General features: G+C 46.7%; 1 protein-coding gene and 1 long non-coding RNA gene across 2 annotated transcripts; both read right to left on the bottom strand.

Moving 5' to 3' along the window:
- Window positions 1-537: 537 nt before the first annotated feature.
- Window positions 538-1,088, bottom strand: LOC132591297 (uncharacterized). Its single transcript, XR_009556904.1, has 3 exons — window positions 1,057-1,088; window positions 817-933; window positions 538-617 (listed from the first exon to the last, which is right to left on the bottom strand). It is a non-coding gene; the product is annotated as an uncharacterized LOC132591297 (long non-coding RNA).
- Window positions 1,089-7,474: 6,386 nt separating this feature from the next.
- Window positions 7,475-18,922, bottom strand: EIF2B1 (eukaryotic translation initiation factor 2B subunit alpha). The gene is made up of 9 exons (XM_060269467.1): window positions 18,799-18,922; window positions 15,756-15,857; window positions 15,021-15,157; window positions 13,671-13,787; window positions 12,818-12,934; window positions 11,066-11,130; window positions 10,484-10,559; window positions 9,228-9,353; window positions 7,475-7,641 (listed from the first exon to the last, which is right to left on the bottom strand). The coding sequence occupies exons 1-9, from the start codon at window positions 18,809-18,811 to the stop codon at window positions 7,486-7,488; spliced, it is 909 nt and encodes a 302-aa protein (XP_060125450.1). The 5' UTR covers window positions 18,812-18,922; the 3' UTR covers window positions 7,475-7,485.
- Window positions 18,923-18,998: the final 76 nt, after the last annotated feature.

The following is an 18,998-nucleotide window of genomic DNA, read 5'->3' as shown; positions in this document are numbered from 1 at the left end:
ACTGCCCCCACCACAGAGTCCCTGGCACTTCTGGACCATGAGGGTTTGCCAGCTTTGGTCTTGGACCAAATTGAGGGCCAAACAGGCTCTGTGCCCCAGAAATGGGTAAGGGATGGGGGGGGGACAACCCTAAAACCACCCCTGATGCCATCGGGACACTTACGCTTAAAAGTTGCAGGAGGGTGCCTGGATTGGGGGCTTCCATTAGGAGACTTCCTAGGAGGAGACGGAAGTGGCGCTTCAGCTCCTGCGGGAAAAGAGAGAAGAGAGTTTGAATGTTGGTGAAATATGATGAAGAAGAAAGAGCCATGCAAAGGGAATTTGAGACAAAGGACATACCTCTCTTTCCTCCTCCTTTTCTGGGCCCTGAATAACTGCCTCCATGGTCCTATGGAGGATCGCACTGATCATGTCACAGTTGAATTTGGGCCTCATGGTACTGCAGAGATGAAAGCGAGAGGGTTAGACGCTTCCTCCTCCGAGTCTCCCCTGGAGTTCTGCCCCCCACCCACCCTCCATCCCAAAGACACCACTCACCTGAGCTGGAGGAGGGCCTCCAAGGCAAGGGCCAGGGTCAGGGGGCGATCCCTGAAGTGCTCCAAGAGCCCCAAGATGTCCTGGAAGAGAACAGAGGAGGAAAATCAGCTCTTTCTGGGGCCTGCAGAGGACAACTCCGACCCCCAACACCAGGCTTGGCTTTCCAGGGGACACTAAGGCGGCAGGGTCCTCCTCTCCGCAGATGAACAACCCCTTCCCTAAAGACCCTCCTTCCCTCCATCTCCCCGTGGGGGGTCGCTCACACCACCCCTCACTCACCAAAATGGCTTTGGCTGTCTCCTGCTTGGAGCACTTCAGGGTTCGCAGCCCCCTGAGCTCAGCTGCCTGGCAGCTCTGGATGACCCCGAGGATGTAGAATTGCTCATCCTCGAGCAGCTGAAATGCAAAAGTCAGGCTGTCAGTTCCTTGTGAGGGGAGGGCTTCTCTGCATCTGAGAGTGCAGAGTGGGGGGCAGGTCTGAGGGATCCAGTCCCTGTTCTTGTTTTCTGCAATACTCACCCCTGGGGAAGGGATGTGGAACCGCAGAACTGCAAAAAGAAGGACATGCGAACAGGTGAGTCTGTCCCTGAGCCCCTGGCAAGGCTATTCCAAGAGATTTCTCCTGGATTCCAAGTCCTACTGCAGAGGTGGGACATCCCCAGGCCTTGGGGGCCAATCCTGTCCTACTTTCCCCAGAATGTGGCTCCCCAGGGAAGGTGCCCCTCCCGCTGGCAATTGCCCCCCAGCCATGCCCCCCAGCCCAGCCCCCTGCTTCATTCATTGGACTCCACAAAATGGGTTGGCCTCTGGGGGGAGGGGGTTCCAGCCACTGGCCCAATGGACCTTGGGTCGGATTCAGCCACCTGGCTCTTTCCATCTTTTGACTAGCTTTCCCCCCATGCCGATTGCTGCCCTCCTCTGTCCAAAAAAGGAGGGCCAGTTGCTCACCTGGTGCCACGGGCTGCTCTGGGCCTTGCTGGGGGGCCACCCTGCGGCAGCGCCGAAACAGGCGCCTTAAGCACCTGATCCTAGAAGAGATGAGCAGAGAGAGAGACTCAGACGCCGGCAGCCCCAATTCTTGGGGGGTGTTTGTGTGTGAGGAGGGGTGTCTGGAGAAGACAGGGAACCACCACCAAATGGGCAGAACAGGCACCATACCCCCCTCCAACTGCAGCCCAAATCAACACCTTCACTTCTGCAAATGTCCCCACAAAACACATCATTCTGACACAGTCCTTTCCTTTTTCCATGCCAAAGGCTCCCGTAAATAAGGGTAGAGCATTTGCCCTAACGAAGGCTGAGCCTTTTACTCACAAGGCGCTCAACCAATCTGCTCAGCCTATCCAAGTAACTGTCCAATAGCAACCAAGGAGCGCCGCTAAACAGCGCCCCCAGCACAAAGCACACAGGCACTGCAACTGCCAACCAGCCGTGGCCTCTGCTCTACAAATAGGAATTCCCACTGGGAAAAGGGAAAAGTCAGAACCAGCCATGAAAACCGTTCTTGGTCCATTGAAACTAGTCTTTGGCGTTTCAGTCTAGGCTCTTGTACTACCAATCCTGCTGTAGGCTTGTGAAACATGAACCACTTATAAACGCCATCTCCAACGCCTTGAAAGATTCCATCAATGGTGTCTCCGAAAAATGTGACACATCTCTTGGGAAGGCAGGCAAACTAATACCAGTTTCCTGGAAGAAGCAAAGATCCCCAGTATTGAAGCAATGTTTCTTCAACACCAACTTCGTTGGACTGGTCATGTGGTTCAGATGCCTGATTATTATCTTCCCAAGCAACTACTCTATTCCAAACTTAAAAATGGAAAGCGTAATACTGGTGGCCAACAAAAGAGGTTCAAAGACACTCTCAAGGCCAATCTAAAAAAATGTTGTATAAACACCAATGGCTGGGAAACACTGGCCTGCGAGCGCTCCAGTAGGAGAACAGCTTTTACCAAAGGTGTTATGGACTTTGAAGACGCATGAACTCAGGATACAAAAAGGAAATGAGCTAAGGCATGCTTTGCAAACCCTCACTGTGATCAACTCGCGCCCAGAAAACTATGTCCCCACTGTGGAAGGACGTGTGGATCCAGAATTGGCCTCCACAGTCACTTATCACTTACAGACTCACAGTTAAAACTCACTGTTCATGGAAGTCAATCTTACTCGGCTATGAGTGACAGAAGAGGAAGAAGAAGAAGAACCCCCCACCCCCCGGAGATGAAGAAAAAGGGAAGGAATGCTACTTACAGCCTGCCCATTTTGTCCACGAAAAGATCCCACCCTCCTCACTAAAGTAACTAACTATCTAAAGTGCCCACCCAAGCCTAAATCTGACCCCTACCCCAACCCCTGCCCTAAGTCTACACCTAACCCCCGTCCTAACCCTACACTTAACCCTAACTACTCTATGTACAAAATATATACAAACTCTGCACAGATGTGCAGAAAAGACAAAAAACAAAGAACAAAAATAATATAATAAAGAACAAAATAAAATAAATAAAAGTGTTAAAAGAAAAGAATAAAAGAAAATGAAAATAAATCAAATCAAAAAAATAAAATAAAAGTAATAAATCAAATCAAAATTAAAATAAGAAAATGGAAAAATAACAACAAACCAAACTCCTCTCCTCTCCTATTCGCCACCAACCACCACCAACCGCCACTAACTCCTCTCTCTCTCCTCGCCTCACTACAAACCCACAATGGCTGCCTGCAAGTCAGTGGCTTTTAAAGGAGAAACAAGAGATGTCACAAGGGAGGGCAGGTCCTTGTCACCGTGGCAACCCCCCCCCCAGACCTGGCCCCACCTGGCCCCTCCTGAGTGGTGATGCTCCTCTGTCAGAACTCGGAGGCACCAGCTGCACAGAAATCCTTGACCTCCAAGGGGGGTGTAGCATTTCAAAGACCGCAGGAGAAATGTGTTCCTGAGCATATGCAGAATCCTTTTCCTCTGGTGAGGTGTGAGGAACCTTTGGCCACCCCAGCATTTGCTAGATTGCAACTCCTGTCAACTCCAGCAAGCAGGAGTTCAGCAACATCTGGAGGGCCAGAGGTTTCCCCCACCTGAGCTAGAGACTGTGCAGGTATCTGTGGATTCCGGAGTCCCAGAATTTGCCTTAGGTCTCCCTCCCGCCACGAATGTTAGTGACTTCACCTGCTTGATGCTGAATAGGAGGTGACTAGGATGAGATGGCTAGCAGGTACTCATCCTATGGCCTGACTGACTTGCTTACACAGTAAACGGGAAATGAGTACTCAGTGTGTAATCTTATCACAGTGAAGAACGGTAGCAGCTTCCCCAAACCTCTTGCTAAGCAGCAAAACTGCTGTTGCGCCTGTAGCTGGGCTGCATCTTCATTTCACATCCTTCTTCCTGCAGCCCCATTCCCCAAGGGAGACCATCCCCACATCCTTCAAGGCAGGCTAGGCATCTCCATAGCGCAAGATTGGACCATCTGCTTGGCATGCAGGTCTTCCTTCCTGGGGGCTGGGAATTCCTCCCCCTCCGAAATCCTGGAGAGCTGCTGCCAGTCAGTGCAGGCTAGTGGAAGAAAGATATTGAGCATCTGGAAAGTGAGCAGAGGAGGGTGACCAGGATGATGAAGGGCCTGGAAACCAAGCCTTATGAGGAACGGTTGAGGCAGTTAGAAGCCAAGCCTGATCCATATTATAGATAACATTAAACAGAACTGTGCGTGCAAATAAACAAAAGGAAAAAGGGAGGGAAATTATTTTGCAAAAGGTTTATGATGGAAACTTAGAGCTGACTCATCCCCATCCTTTATTATTTATAGAGTGAATATTGCAGTTGTTTTATAAGGGATTATAATTTTTGACCGGAATGTAACTGAAATTCGTAAGATTTTGGAATGCAGAAATAAAATCATCAACCATCAATTCTACCACATGGGAGGCCACCTAAATTATATAATTTTGTATTTGAACAATTGGTATTAGTAATTGTATTATAATTTGGTACTGTATTGTTATAATGAGGCTATTATTGGATTGAAATTGAAAATTAAAAAAATATCAAATGTTAGTCCATTTTATTGCTTTGCAAGTGCTTGCCATTTGCTAATCAGCATGCAAATCATATCCAATTGTTAATCATTCAATCAGTCATATTTTACTGGATTTTGTGTGAATTACCATACAGTATATTCAATTTTCTATTTTCCCATTTCTGTATACATTCTGTATTGTTTGTAATTCCATTTCATATCATCTCCATTTATCATTTCTATTAAGCTTTGTATCAGAGCCAAGAGATTTGTTTTTTCCTGCAAACACCCCCCCCCCGGCGCTGAAGGGGGGAGGGGCATCAAATTCCCCACAGATTGATGGGGGGACCCTGTGGATTTGTGCTTTTTATCAGATGTGCAGAATCCTCTAATCCCAAACTCTCTAGCCCTACAATTGGGTCTGCCATGAGAAATCCGTTGGTTTCTAAGGTGCTGGCTGGCTCTTTTTCTACGTTTGCTGCCGGGGGTGGGGGGTGAGCCTTAATAATATCACTACCCTTCTGCATTCTGTGAATTAAGCAGGGCATGGATTTGCAAGCATTTGTAACTTCTGCCACATAATTTTCAGGTGGAGCTCAAATTGGGAGAGAAAAGGGGAAATGCAGGCTGCTCTTTCTACCGTACGTGGGTGGCACATTTGGTGGTGCATGCAAGTTTAATGGTGGGCCATAACATTCAAGGCAGACACGTGGGGGACCTGTCTGGCCTAAGTAGGGAAAGGAACCATCAAATTTGCTCAGCAGTGAAATTGACCTCATAAAACGTCTCTGGCATGGGAGCACATGAATTCCAGAGCCAGGGGCGCATGGGGCACATTAATGCTTCACAGTCTGTTGTTTTTCTGCTGAATTCACATTTGGAAATATGCCCAGTTGCAAAGAGCACATACCTGCTTGTTTCCAAAGGAGTGCTCAAATAAATTAACAAGTCCTCAAGCAGGCAGGCCTTTTCCAGTCCCCACATCAGATAGTCTCAAAGCGTGAGGAAGCCAGGGCAAATTTATCAGCAATTTCAGCAGAAGTTGTGTCTAAAGAGTGCTGCAGCTACCTTTTGACTGACAAAAATTCTGGCAACTTGGCTGAGTGTCCTGGAGCATGCACAGAAATCCTTGACCTCCAAGGGGGTGTAGCATTTCAAAGACCGCAGGAGAAATGTGTTCCTGAGCATATGCAGAATCCTTTTCCTCTGGTGAGGTGTGGGGAACCTTTGGCCACCCCAGCATTTGCTAGATTGCAACTCCTGTCAACTCCAGCAAGCAGGAGTTCAGCAACATCTGGAGGGCCAGAGGCTCCCCACACCTGAGCTAGAGACTGTGCAGGTATCTGTGGATTCTGGAGTCCCAGAATTTGCCTTAGGCCCCCCCCCGGATGTTACTGACTTCACCTGCCTGATCCTAGGATGAGATGGCTGGCAGGTACTCATGCTATGGCCTGACTGACTTGCTTACACAGTAAACGGGAAATGAGTACTCAGTGTGTAATCTTATCACAGTGAAGAACGGTAGAAGCTTCCCCAAACCTCTTGCTAAGCAGCAAAACTCTGTTGTGCCCCTTCATTTGCCTTCTCCCACCAACCCTGTGATCATTGTGTTTGTGTGTGTGTTTGTACGCACACACTCATGCACAACCTCAATAAAGCCAGGCAGTCCCCAATCAATAAAGTGATGAATGGCCACTGGCCACCTGCCGCAGTGGGTGTTTGGAGCCGACAGTATCACTCACTAAGCAGACTGAACTGCTATATCAGGCAAGAAAGAAAGGAACAAACCCTCTTGCACCCAGCAAGCTGGAACATTAGGCCAATGTGTTCTGGCTTGCTGCAGGTCAACAACTCACAGAAGATGAACATCATTGACTATGAGCTGAAAACACTCAACACTGACATTGCTGCTCTACAGGGACAAGACTTGCTTCGAATGGCAGCCTCAGAGAGAACTACACCTTTTGCGGCAAGGAGTGCATTCCGAAGATTCACGGCGTAAGATTTGCAGCGAGGGACTCCCTTCTGTCTTTGATCGAACTGCCAGCTGAGGGCTCAGAGTGCTTGCCTTCTCTCCATCTCTCTACTACCTCCATTCCAGTTAACATATTGAGTGTTTACGCTCTGTGTGCTCTGATATGCAGATCAAGAACAAGTTCTGCGAGGACCTGGACCAGGATGTCAGGAGCCTGCAAACACTTTCTTGGTAGTGGTGCCCATCCTGTGGAATGCCCTCCCAGCAGATGTCAAGGAAATAAACAACTATCTGACTTTTAGAAGACATCTGAAGGCAGCCCTGCTTAGGAAAGTTTTTAATGTTTGAAGTTTTATTCTGTTTTTAGTGCTCTGCTGGGAGCTGCCCAGCCACCAGCTGTTCTCCATCATCTTAAGCCTTCCTTCTTAAAAGATATATTTTAAAATATATTTTTTATTTTAGTATTTTTTAAAAATAGTATTTTATTTTTCATAATACAATAAGATAAAAGAAACAAATCTAAATAAAAACAGAAAGAAAATGAAAATGTGAATTCCTCTCTTACACAGAAAGTGGTGGACCCAGCCAACTTTCCTTTCTTCTCCCAGCCTCTCCCCCTGGGTCTTCCCTATCTCCCACTCTGGGTCCTTCCATCCATCCACCACCTTCATGTGTGTAATCCTCAATAATGGCCCAGAATAGAAGACCTGCGGTGAAGGTAATAAACTGAATTACAAATAAAATCTAACATATCTGACCTTCTGTGAATTTGTTCCTGACAATTTAACTTTCCAAGCTGCATTGTGGGCTCTGCCTGCAACCCATTTAAGAGACTTGGTTCTTCAAATTGAGCCATCCAATGATTCATTACCAGCAATCTTTCTTCTTACTTACAGGGTTTTCCTTTTTAACAGGCTGCTAGAGAAACATAATCACCCTTAGGCACGCCAGATGTGGACAATTTTACAAGTAGAGTTTAATCAGTTCATCGCTAACAGCAGAGGGAGTCAGGACCCCAAGGTCTGTAAAGAGCAGAGTGATCAAAGATGGGGAGGTATAATCAATCCAGGGATGCTCCTCTGTAAGTGCCTTACGCTGATTCAGGGTGTCAGCTTTGTACTGGAAGAAATAAGAAAAAGTGGTGAGTTGTCATTTTCTGTTAAAGGACACCTTTTCCACCCAGGTTTGGCAGCATGACTCAGAACACAGGATCACAGAGCTGAGAGGCGCCTAAAGGTAATCTGGTCTAATCACCTGCCCATTCAGAAATGTTGGTTACTACATCGTCCCTAATAGGCAGGCACCCAGTGCCTGCTTTAAAAGCTCTAATGAACAAGAGTGCCACACCTTGCAGGAAAGGGAGGGAGCTCGGGGGCAGAGCGTTGGTTTCGCATGCAGAAAGTCCCAGGTTCAATTCTTGGCTGAGAGTGTTGCTTGCCTGCAACTTGACCACAGTTTTGCGGACAGAAGGATTAATAGTCTGATTCAGACTCAGGCAGGCTGTTCCATTGTCAAGAGTGCTCCATCAAGAGGGTCCTTCTGACATTTTGCCTAAATCCTTTTCCTTGTCATTTGAACCCATTGGTTTGGGTCCTGCTACAGTATTCTGTACATGTGTAACATTCAACACACACATGCCCAGACTGCATAGTCTGAACACAGGCTGACAATGGGAAGCTACCTTACACCAAGTAAGACCCATCTAGCTCACTGCTGTTGACACCACAAGTGGAAGAGGATGAAGCAGCCCTTCCCCTGCACTTGGACCCAGCTCTCTCCCTTGCTGAATTGCGACCGGAGGAACTTGGTAACTAAGATCTAATGCCTGAGCTTGATTTTCTTCCTGCTTCCCACAAAACCTTTCCCTTTTATTGTAAGCACGAGGGGAGGGACTGTCTTTATTTGTAAGCATTTGTATGCTACTCTGGGAGCCTATTTTGGCCGAAGAATTGGGGGGGGGGAGTGCTTGAAATAAATAGCTGAAAGAACTCTCCTCAGCTTGAGCTGCAGTACTGGTTATAATAAAAGGTGGGGTTTTGCTTAGTTGACAACTTATATATTGCCCTTTCCACAAGTTACAGGGCAGTTTACAACAAAGCAAACAGATAAAGATATATAAAACAGGTAAATTATTAGAAACACGTAACAACAATCACTGAATTATAATTATTAATAGCGGCAGCAATCAGTGGCTCCTCAAAATACCTGCCAAAAATAGGCAAGTCTTGCACAGCTTCACCCAATTCAGATGCCATGGAGAGACAAGAACTGGGCGTCACCCACCCATCATTTATTTCTCCATTGAATGCACATCCTGCCCTTCCTCCTGAATCAGTCCAGGGCAGCACACCCACCCACAATTCAAAAACAAAGCAGCTAAAACATTAGAAAAGCAATTACAATTAAAAACATCTAAAAGCAGTGACCATTAAAAACAACACTTCCTCCGACACCCTCAGGGTTGGCAGGAAAAGGATTCTTCAGCCCCTTAATGCCTGAGTAAACATGAATGTTTTCAAATTCATTCTGGAAGTTGATAATGAAGGCGACAAATGCACCTCAGTGCCCCAAACCCCTGGACGGCTGCCCCTTATACTGGTTAACTTCCAAGATCGGACATTAAATTCCTCAAAGGTTTCCACCCAATTGCAGGCTACAGCATTTTGAATGCAGATAACCAGGAAGCAAAGTTGGTTTTACTTTACCTTAAATTTATCTGGGACATCCTGTTGGTTCAGAGGGAAGAGTCTTACAAACTTGAAGCTCTCTGCCACCACGTAGAAGGGCTTGTTCTGAGCTTTGGCGCACACAGCCATTTGATTTGTGCCAATCTGAAGAAGCCATGGGGCGGGGGGACATTATCAGAACATTATGATGATGAACCAAACACCCCTTTCTTTATGATACAAAAGAAACCCCAAGGGTAATATTCTGTCAAAGCCGAGCGCAGTGAAGTCCTGTTGGAGAGATTTACAGTGCAGTCCTATAATACATGTCTACTCAGAAGAAACCCCCATTGAGTTTAATCAGGTTCCCACGTAAGTATGCTACAATTTTATACCTATAAGCTACTGTGAAATAAATGGATTTCCTCCTGAGTCGACATGCCTAGGTTTGCACTGTAAGGTACATGTTTCCCTCTCTCACTGAAAATCAGTGGAACTTCAAAGCGCTTAACTGTATCCTGTCTCATGCTTCTTGCATTTTACCTGCAAGAAAAATAACCAACTCCCTTGATTAAGATCTCAAAACCTTTGAGAAAAAGGGTATGTTCACATATAAGCAAGCCTTATGTTATGCATGTATGGTAGGATTCCACAGAAGCCAGAACATCCATACGTGGATGGATGTGTGGGTTCACATTCTAGCTTTCTATTCTATTTTATTTTTAAAAACAAATTTCTGGCCCTTGTGGTTGTAAAGAACACAGGTTCCACTCAGAACGAATATAAATAGTTCCTACTCAGATGACTGAGGAGCAGCTAAATGAGTTTTCCAGTGGTCAACACTTCTGTTTTACATAGTTCTTTGCCACTCCCCTTGACTAGCAAAATTAGAATAAATTATGTACAGTTATGCCCCATATAAGTAAATAGGCAATGCAGCAGCCTATTTATTTTGAACAATATATACAGGCTGCAGAATTCTAACATTTATTTGGGACAGTTGGGAAGAAACGAGAGGGAATGGAATCAATCAAACAAACAAGTTTTTACAAATGAAAGCCGACTAGGATGTTTTCGTGTGTGTGTTGGATGGGAAAAACTAGGGAACGACAAGCACTTTCTTCTGCTGTTCCTGAGCTTCTTCCTTAAATAATCTGGCTAACCAATGGAAGAAAGCAGGATGTTGCAGAAGACGGGACTTTTGTTTGGATCTAGCAGGACAGCTCTGGAAAATCAGCTATTTCCCAAACTGTGTTTAGGGAGCCACGAAAAATCTGGGCAGACGCATATTTTACCTTGTTAATAATTCCTCCATTTTCTACCACTCCTTCGGCACCAACTATCACCAGGTCCACTTTCTCCATGATGTAGCTGTTCAGAAGGAATAAAAACAACTCAATTCCTGTTCTATCCAAGTGTGATGCACAGAGCCCACTCCTGTTACACTTAAAAGTAACACCCTTTCAGCTATACCCTCCCCTTGCCACTTGTTTTACACTTGGAAGAGAAACACAAGATTAGCCATGAAACAGCCAAAGAGCATAGGAACACAGAAAGCTGCCTTATACCGAGTCACACCAGTGGTCCATCTAGCCCAGTATTGTCTACACAGACTGGCAGCAGTTTTTCGGGGTTTCAGGCAGGGCTCTCTCCAACCCCCACCTGGAATCTCAGGGGATTGAACCTTTGACCTCCTGGACCCCAGGCAAATGTTCTCACACTGCGCTATGGACAGCAACCTTGGCTTACTATTGCAAGAACCAGCCCTTTAAACATCAGGATCCAGCAGGTTCTCTTCCTCTGCAGCCCTCACAGCATGTCACTATGTCCAGCTGCCTTTCAAAAGGCCAGCTGCAGCACTAACCACACAGACTTACCCAACGGCAGCATCCAGGATGATGGTCACAGGAATGCCAAGTTTACTGAGTGCCTTTGCCATCTTCTGCCTGTGTAATTGTTAACAGTTTTTTTAAAAAATAGTTTTCCCCCCCTCAAAATAGTGTTCTAAAAATTAACAGAATAGCTCCCGGTATAGAATTGTTTTTTTCTTCTCATCATCAGCAACTCCTACCCCGCCTTTTGCACTGAGGATGTTGTTTCAAGAAATCAGGTCTAGATGCTGCTGCAGAGCTCTTGAGGGCAGCCAGCGTGCTCGCGACACCTGAGCGGCTCCCGAGCCGCCAAGAGCCACCGAGACCGCCGCTGACGCATGGGTGCTGGGGGAACCTGGTGGACCGGCCGGGGAACCGCTGCCCCCCCTAGCGATCGCACCAGGCCAGAGCCGGGGCACCCCGCCATTGGGCGGACGGAGCTCCGAGGCCCCAAGGCCTGTGGCAGCCCACCCCGCAGTGCGCCGGTGCTCTGGAGGGGAAGAAGGAGAGCCCCAACCTCGTGGCCGCTGCTGCCGCCACCCCCCCCCACCCCGGATGGGGAGATGAAAGAAGGAGAGGTAGGTGGGTAAACAAAGGCCGCAGGGAAGCACGAGGCTGAGCCTAGGCCCGGCCCAAGCCCACCTCCCCCTCCATTAGCGAGCCAAAAGCAAACCAGAGCTCAGAGAGAGGCCCATTGGGAGAGGCCTCACTTTTGTAAATTTTTCAATAATTTTACTTTTCCTCTTTTCTTTAAAGAAATCAGGTCTAAACAAATTTACCAGAGAGCAAGTCCCAATGAACTCAGAGGGATTTATTTCTAAGTGACATGCTTCACATTGTGCTGCTGGAGATTAAAAAGAACTATGGAGCTCCACAAATGTATTCCCCTGCTGACCAATGCTGACATCTCCTTCCACAAGTCTTTTGAGATTTGCAGAGAAACCTTTCCACAAAGTGAAACGGGACTCCCCCCCCCCTCAAGCCCTCTGGCTGCTTTCCCACTGGTTCTTCCCTTCACTGTAGCCTGGCATGAAGCAAGGTTGTTCTTCTCCACCCCCAACCTCCGGTTCATGCAGAAAAGTAAGGGGAAGAGAGGCAGTGTTGGGTAGTGGTTAGAGCAGGCTTTCCCAAGGTGGTTCTCCTAGATGTTGTAGGAATCCAACTCCCATCAGCCTCCAATTGCTAGGAATGATCAGAGTTTAGTCCAACATCTGGAGGGCACCACGTTGGGGAAGACTACGGTAGAGTGTTGGACTATAATCACAGAGTCCCAGGTTCAAATCTCCACTCACCATGTGGCTCACTGTGAGGTCTTTGATCCAATCACCATATCTCAGCCTACCTTACCTCACATGGTGGTTGTGGGCAGAAAATTCCAGGGAGTGGGAGAAATAAAACCTTGCATACTATTCTGATTTCCTGGGAGGAAAGGGGGATTTAAAACATGGGGCACGGGGCAAAAGTCCAACCTAAAAAAAGTTGGCAAATCCATTCACCAAGACCTATTGATTCTTGAGCCGCTTTAAATCAAAGTGATTTACCAGCTGCCGAATCTGCAGACTGATCTGCTGCGTGCTTGTTCAGAAATAGGTCCCACCGTGTTCAATGAGACTTACTTCCAAGTTCAGTGTGCAGAGGACTGCCTCCTAAATTCACAGGAGGGTAAACCTTTACAGATAAAGACAGATAGCAAATGGCTTCCTCTGTTTGCACAGAGCCTCATGCCCCTAAAATAGAGAAAAGAGTAGTCCCATCTACTTGCCCTGCTTGATCAGGCTGTGATTCAGTGATGTAGACACTGAAACGTTTCTTTGCTTCCACGGCGGCTTCTAACACTCGCAGAACCACTTTGGAGTAAGCGTGCGTTAATATTCTCTGAGGAGGCAAGGCACAGGATTCTTCAGTTTATTGGGTGCCACGGAAATCCACTCAAGATTCTGTCAAGGCTATAGTAACATCCATGAGGTTGGAAGGGATCCTGAGGGTCATCTAGTCCAACCCCTTGCGACGCAGGAATCTCAACTAAAGCATCCATGACAGACAGCCATCAGCCATGGATGCAAAACTTAGGAATGGGCTCTGTGACCAAACAGCTTATGTGAGGGCAGTGGAACCTCTTCTGGCCTCGGGGCCCTGGCAAATGCCCAGCCTTATCACCCTCTGGCGCCAGCCCTGTGAATAGCCACGGTCACAGAATCATACTACCGTATCGTAGAGTTGGAAGGGACCCCAAGGATCATCTAGTCCAACCCCCTGCAATGCGGGAACTTTCTGACATTAAGAGCTGTTTGACGGTGGAACCGACAACCTCAGGAGGACTCTCTCCTTTATTGGAGGTTTCAAAGCAGAGGCTGGATGGTAAGTTAGTCAGGCTAGTTATATAGTAAAGTTGCATCCTCCATTGCAGATGCTTCCCTGAGTGTGGGGCGTGGCTAGAGGACCTCCAAGGTCTTTTCCAGTCTATGATTCCATGCCTGGCTTAGCTTAGAGATTTATAGGATACAATGTTTCTGCCTACCATCTGTTTCTGCACATGCATGGAGCATCTGTGGGATACACACAAGACATTTCACTCTACTTCTTTGCCCTAGTATGACCCAAGCTCACTTACCCCGCCATCTTTGACAAATGTGTGGCAAAGTTCGGCAATTTTGCTCCTTGAATTAGAGGTTCGAGCGAGGAAAAGCATCCCTCGCTGAATCATGATATCTTTGCATTTGGAATAGTCCTGGAAAAAGCAGCACAAGAAACAGAATTAGAATATCTTCCAGTCATAATCCAGTGGAGTCCTTTGATTAATTTTTGAGAGATACATAACAGTAAAAATAACCCATATTAGCACTTTACTGTTATATGTTATATGCACAACAATATAGTTTCTTATTTTGTATAATTTCAAAGTGAAATGTTTAACATGTCTAGGTGTGCATTATGTAATTTGTACTGTTTCTATAGCTATATCAGTTGGAAAAGGAAAGAAAAAATAACTAGTGAAATAAACTAGAATATGCCCTGGGTGTCAAGCTTAGCATAACTTTGTTTAAAAGCAACTGCTTGGTAGCCATAGGTGATAAGGAATTGCATGCATGCAAGATACTGAGCCAGCTACCAGAAGAAGGAAGGAGCCCATCATACCTCTACAACCAGCACAGAAATTTATTATTAACTTGATATATTTATTCTCCTCCCGTCAGCTCTCGGCTGGTTTTTTGTTTGGTGCAGGCTAGTAACTTCTATAGGCTTACAGTATTTACAAGACTGACTTAGCTTTTTTAAAAAAGAGAGAGACAGAAAAAGTGCTGAAGTTCATACATCCTCTGAGTCTTCTGAGGTGCAGAGTGATATACAAACTTTGCAGATGCTCCAGAGTCCTCTTTCACTGTTACCAGCACATAATTTGTTCCAGTGCTGGTCCCTGACATTTAAAACTGGTTCCAGATCATAGCAAGGAAGTAGCTACGTATTTATTTAATTTCTATACTGCCTTTCATCCAAGGATCACAGGGCAGTTTACAATGTAAAAACACAAAAATACATAACATAGGAACAAACAAAAACAATACCCGCCACAAAAGGCCAAACATTGCTCAATTAGCCAAAGGCCTGGGAAAGAGGAAAGTTTCTGTCTGGCTCCTAAGGACATGTATCCAAGGTGCCAAGCGGGCCTCCCTAGGGAGTGCATTCCACAAATGTGGAGTCACCGCAGAAAAGGCCTGTTCTTGTGTTGCTGCCCTCTGGACCTCCCATGGAGGAGGAACACAAATAAGGACCTCAGATGATTATTGCAGGGTCCGGGTCAGTTCATATGGGGAGAGACAGTCCCTGAGTACTGAAGGCAAATGTGTTTCATTGCAGCTTGTGGTCCTGCTCTGTATTGCCTTCATCTAAAAACCAGCCACAGTGTAAAGAAAACTACTACCAAACAATTGCCACCCTTTATGAAAAGTTAAGTGAAACTTACTGGATTCTCCAAAGACGTGAGGCTGATGAATCTTAAGAAGAGCTCTCCCCCAGAAGAGACAGCAACTGAAGAGTCAACACCAGAGAGAATTTCTATTGCATGTTTGAGGTTTGCTCTCAACCCTTGAATTGTCTCACCTTGACAGAAAGAGGGAGAGAGTAAGCTACTAAATGCCCAATGACAACATTGTCCAGGGGTGTGCAGATTTATAGCTTACAGGATCTACGTATTAAGTTTATATCCTGTCCTTCCTCCCAGGGCAGCAAATAACAAGTGATAAAGAATGAAAGACATCTTTAAAGCATATTAAAAACAATTCCAATACAGATGCACACTGGGACAAGAACCCCATTTAAAAAGCTTGTTGAAAGAGGATGCCTTCAGTAGGTACTGAACAGAGACAGCACCTGTCTAATATTCAAGGGAGGGAATTCCAAAGGGAAGGGACCACGATACTAAAAGGCTTTATTTCTACATTCACTGTGCAGAACAAGCCTTCTGATGTGGCGGCATCTGCAAGAGGCTCTCACCAGCAGAACACAATGGCTGGCTGGGTATATAAGGGGTATTAAGGTATCCTGGTTGCAAGCTGTATAAGGCTTTATACACCAAAACCAGCACCTTGAACTCAGCAAGGTGGCAGCAAGTTTTACTATAAATCAAAGGTTCCCGGGAAACCAGGTGCAAACTGGTAGCTCCACAGCTCAGCCCACCCAATCTGATTGCCTTACGTGCCTTTGTCCCTCTTCAAGAACTCCAACAGGACATTGATGGCTGCCACAGCAGAGGCAACATCTGGCTCCTGCGTAATCTTGGTTTTAAAAGCTTCAACCAGCTCTGAAAAGAAATGGGGCAGGATGAATATCTAAGGTTCAATTTCAGCATCTCCTGGTTGGGCTGGGAAAGACTCCAGTTAGAAGACCGAGACAGTAACTGCCATACAGTGTAATCAGAGGTGGGTAGTCTATGGGCCTGTAAATGTTGTTGAATTCCCATTCTCATCAGCCCCAGGCAACATGACCAGTGGTCAAGGGTGATGGGAGTGGTAGTCCAATAACATCTGAAGGGTCACAGGTTTGCCATCCCTGCTGTGTAGGTAATACCAAGCAAAACAGACTACATAATGCTATGACATAGTAGGTTCTCCTAGTATAAATACAGCCTACACAACTGCAGTGACAATACCAGCAAATAACACTTCAGAATTTATATATGTATAATGCTTTACATCCAATAACATGCATTATATTTATTTATTTCATAACAATTATACACTACTTGCTTGTAAAAAACCTCAAAGCAGTTTACAAAAAGATAAAACAATAAAATCAAGAAAAAATTACTGACAAGCTGTCAGGGCTGGTGTGCAGCTTCCCACGACCAAAGACCACCAAGGCTCAGTGATGGCTTTTCAGATTTTAATACTATATACATATGTACAGTTCAGAGTTCAGAAAGACATGACCACATATTCCGAGTCAGAATCCGGAACTGGCGCGCGTCTCGATCTACGCCAGCAAAACAACCTTGGCCCACCTTGTTTCCTTGTTTGCTCCTGATGCTTTCCCCGTCTACAGACCTCAGGGGAGGGAGCGGGGCCAGACCCCTCCCCCTAACTGCTAAACCAGGCAACCCCAAACTGCGGCCCTCCAGATGTTTTGGACTACAATTCCCATGATCCCTAGCTAACAGGACCAGTGGTCAGGGATGATGGGGATTGTAGTCCAAAACATCTGGAGGGCCGAAGTTTGGGGATGCCTGTGCTAAACAGCCTCCTCGATTCCCCCACTTCCGATACCTCCCCTGCTGCAGTACCTTCAGACACCTCCTCTCCCGCGTGCACGTCGGTAGCATCCCTAGACCCCTCCGCCTCACTCAGAGCCCTTGCGCCGCCTTGCAGCTCGCGCTCCAGCCAGCCCTCCTCTTGCTTGGCTGGTGCCCTTAGTTCCTGTCCCTGGGCGAACTCGCTCCCCTCCCTTGGTCCCCTGACACAAACATACTTAAAAACATACAAATTTAAAATAGAAAACATTCAAATTAGCTCAACAAGCCTACCTCAACTTTATAGCTGTCACAGTAAATGACTCAGTTCTTACAAGCGCAGAAAGGGTATTATGTGGCACCTGCAGTAGTACCAATTCCGCTGATCAAAGTGGATAAGGTGATCTCTTAAGCGCTTTATATATGAACTAGCTGCCCGGCCACGCGTTGTTGTGGGCTTTTGTGTTAAGTGGACCCTTTTCTGTTAAATTGACCTTCAGAGTCTCCCTTCACCCCTCACCTGCCCTGTCCCAACCATGACTCCCCTACTGTAAATTTCAAAAATAAGACTCCCCCACCCATGCGTGTTCCTGAAAATGTCCCCACCCCCCACTGCTTCGGCTGACTCAGGGTCCTACCTCCCCCCATGGCTATGGGGTTTCCCCCCTCCCTTTGTTGTGCCTCATCCCTGTGATTCCCCCACCCTGTGAAAGGCCCATATTCTGTTTCGTTTTTGCCTGTGGCCTACTGGGCAATGTTGCGGCCTACTCAGTTTTCCCTGTCCCACCCCACCCCCCACTGGTTTGGCTGACTCAGGGTTCTTCCTCCCCCCCCCATGGCTATGTGTTTCCCCCCTCCCTTTGTTGTGCCTCATCCCTGTGAAACCCCCCCCCCCATTGTGAAAGGCCCTATTCTGTTTGTTTTTTGCCTGTGGCCTACTGAATGGTGCGGCCTACTCAATTTTCCCTGCTTGGCAATGCTGCGGCCTATTGAAAAAGCTGGGCCTTGTTGCTGCCAAAGGACTGTTTTCAGTTGGTTGCTGTGGAATTTTGTGGTGTCATCTGGTAGCGCAGCTTTGGAGGCAGCAGCGTGCGATCTGCCTTTCTATTGGATGCTGCTGGAGTCTTCAGAGCTTCTGGTGGTGACATCTAATTTGGGCGCCACTTTTTTGTGTTTAATCATCATTTTAGGTGTGAAAGGTGTTTTTTTGGGGGGGGATTATGCCAGATCCCTCCCTGATGGGCAAGGTACGTTGTGGCCAAATTTGTTACATTACGGTTCAGCAGTTACAGAGAAAGGCTGTGACCTCCGTGCGCGCAATGCCTACATTTTCATATATATTATAGATAGTAACACCTTGAACTTAGCCCAGTAGCAAATTTGCAACCAGTGCAGACCTCCGAGTACAAGGCCTCACTCCTGTCAGGAATCGTGCTGCAGCCTTCTGCACTAACTGCAGCTTCTGGATCAAGCCCGAGGGAAGCCCCATACTGAGCACATTGGAGTAATCCAGTCTTGAAGTAACCAGCACATGAACTACTGTGGCAATATGCACCATATATAATCATAACATTTATGCAGTAGGGAGCCTTGTGACACATTTCGTACGGCTTTTGCGAACTTTTGTGCTCTATATACTCTTCAACAGATGATCCAGGTGTATATACGTGTGTGTGTGTTTGTGGAACTGATAACAGCGGAGTCAGAAGGAAAACAAATGCATAAAAGCACAAACAAGGTAATTACAGTACCAACAGTGGCCATTCTCACACGCAATTGTTGTTGCTAACACCAACATACGTTTATATCTGACACTAAACCATTTAATATTATTCTGTTTCCCCCTCACACACACACATATAAAATACAAATTTATTTGGCCACTGATGGGTATCTCCTTTTTTTGTTGCTGTTTTGATGACAAGAGTTGGGGACATACTCTAGAAAACCGAAGAAACAACAACAACAACAGTAATAATAATTTACCAGCTGCAGCGCACAACACTCACTGCCTCACCTGCTTCGTTCATGGTAGGAGAAGATGTCACCCAAACCTTCCCAGCTGCTCTCCCGATCCACGCTGCCTCTTGGGCGGAACCTCCGCGCAGCGCCGCTTGGCCTTGCCGGAAACCTTTCCATGCTGCAGTTACTTCCGGGGAGGGGAAGCGGGAGGGGAAGTGGGAAAAGTGACGTTGAGATGACGCGCCTGAAGCTCGC

Source organism: Zootoca vivipara, chromosome 17, assembly GCF_963506605.1.
Source record: "Zootoca vivipara chromosome 17, rZooViv1.1, whole genome shotgun sequence".
Classification (NCBI taxonomy): Eukaryota; Metazoa; Chordata; class Lepidosauria; order Squamata; family Lacertidae; genus Zootoca; species Zootoca vivipara.
Note: the sequence above shows the minus strand (reverse complement) of the source record. Positions and strands in the feature narration are given on the sequence as shown.

Coding starts and splice junctions, on each gene's coding strand:
- EIF2B1 (XM_060269467.1), bottom strand. Junction 15,158..15,755: donor GTTCTTGAAGAGGGACAAAG/GCACGTAAGGCA, acceptor CTTTCTGTCAAG/GTGAGACAATTCAAGGGTTG. Junction 11,131..12,817: donor AGCCTGATCAAGCAGGGCAA/GTAGATGGGACT, acceptor TTACACAGGCAG/AAGATGGCAAAGGCACTCAG.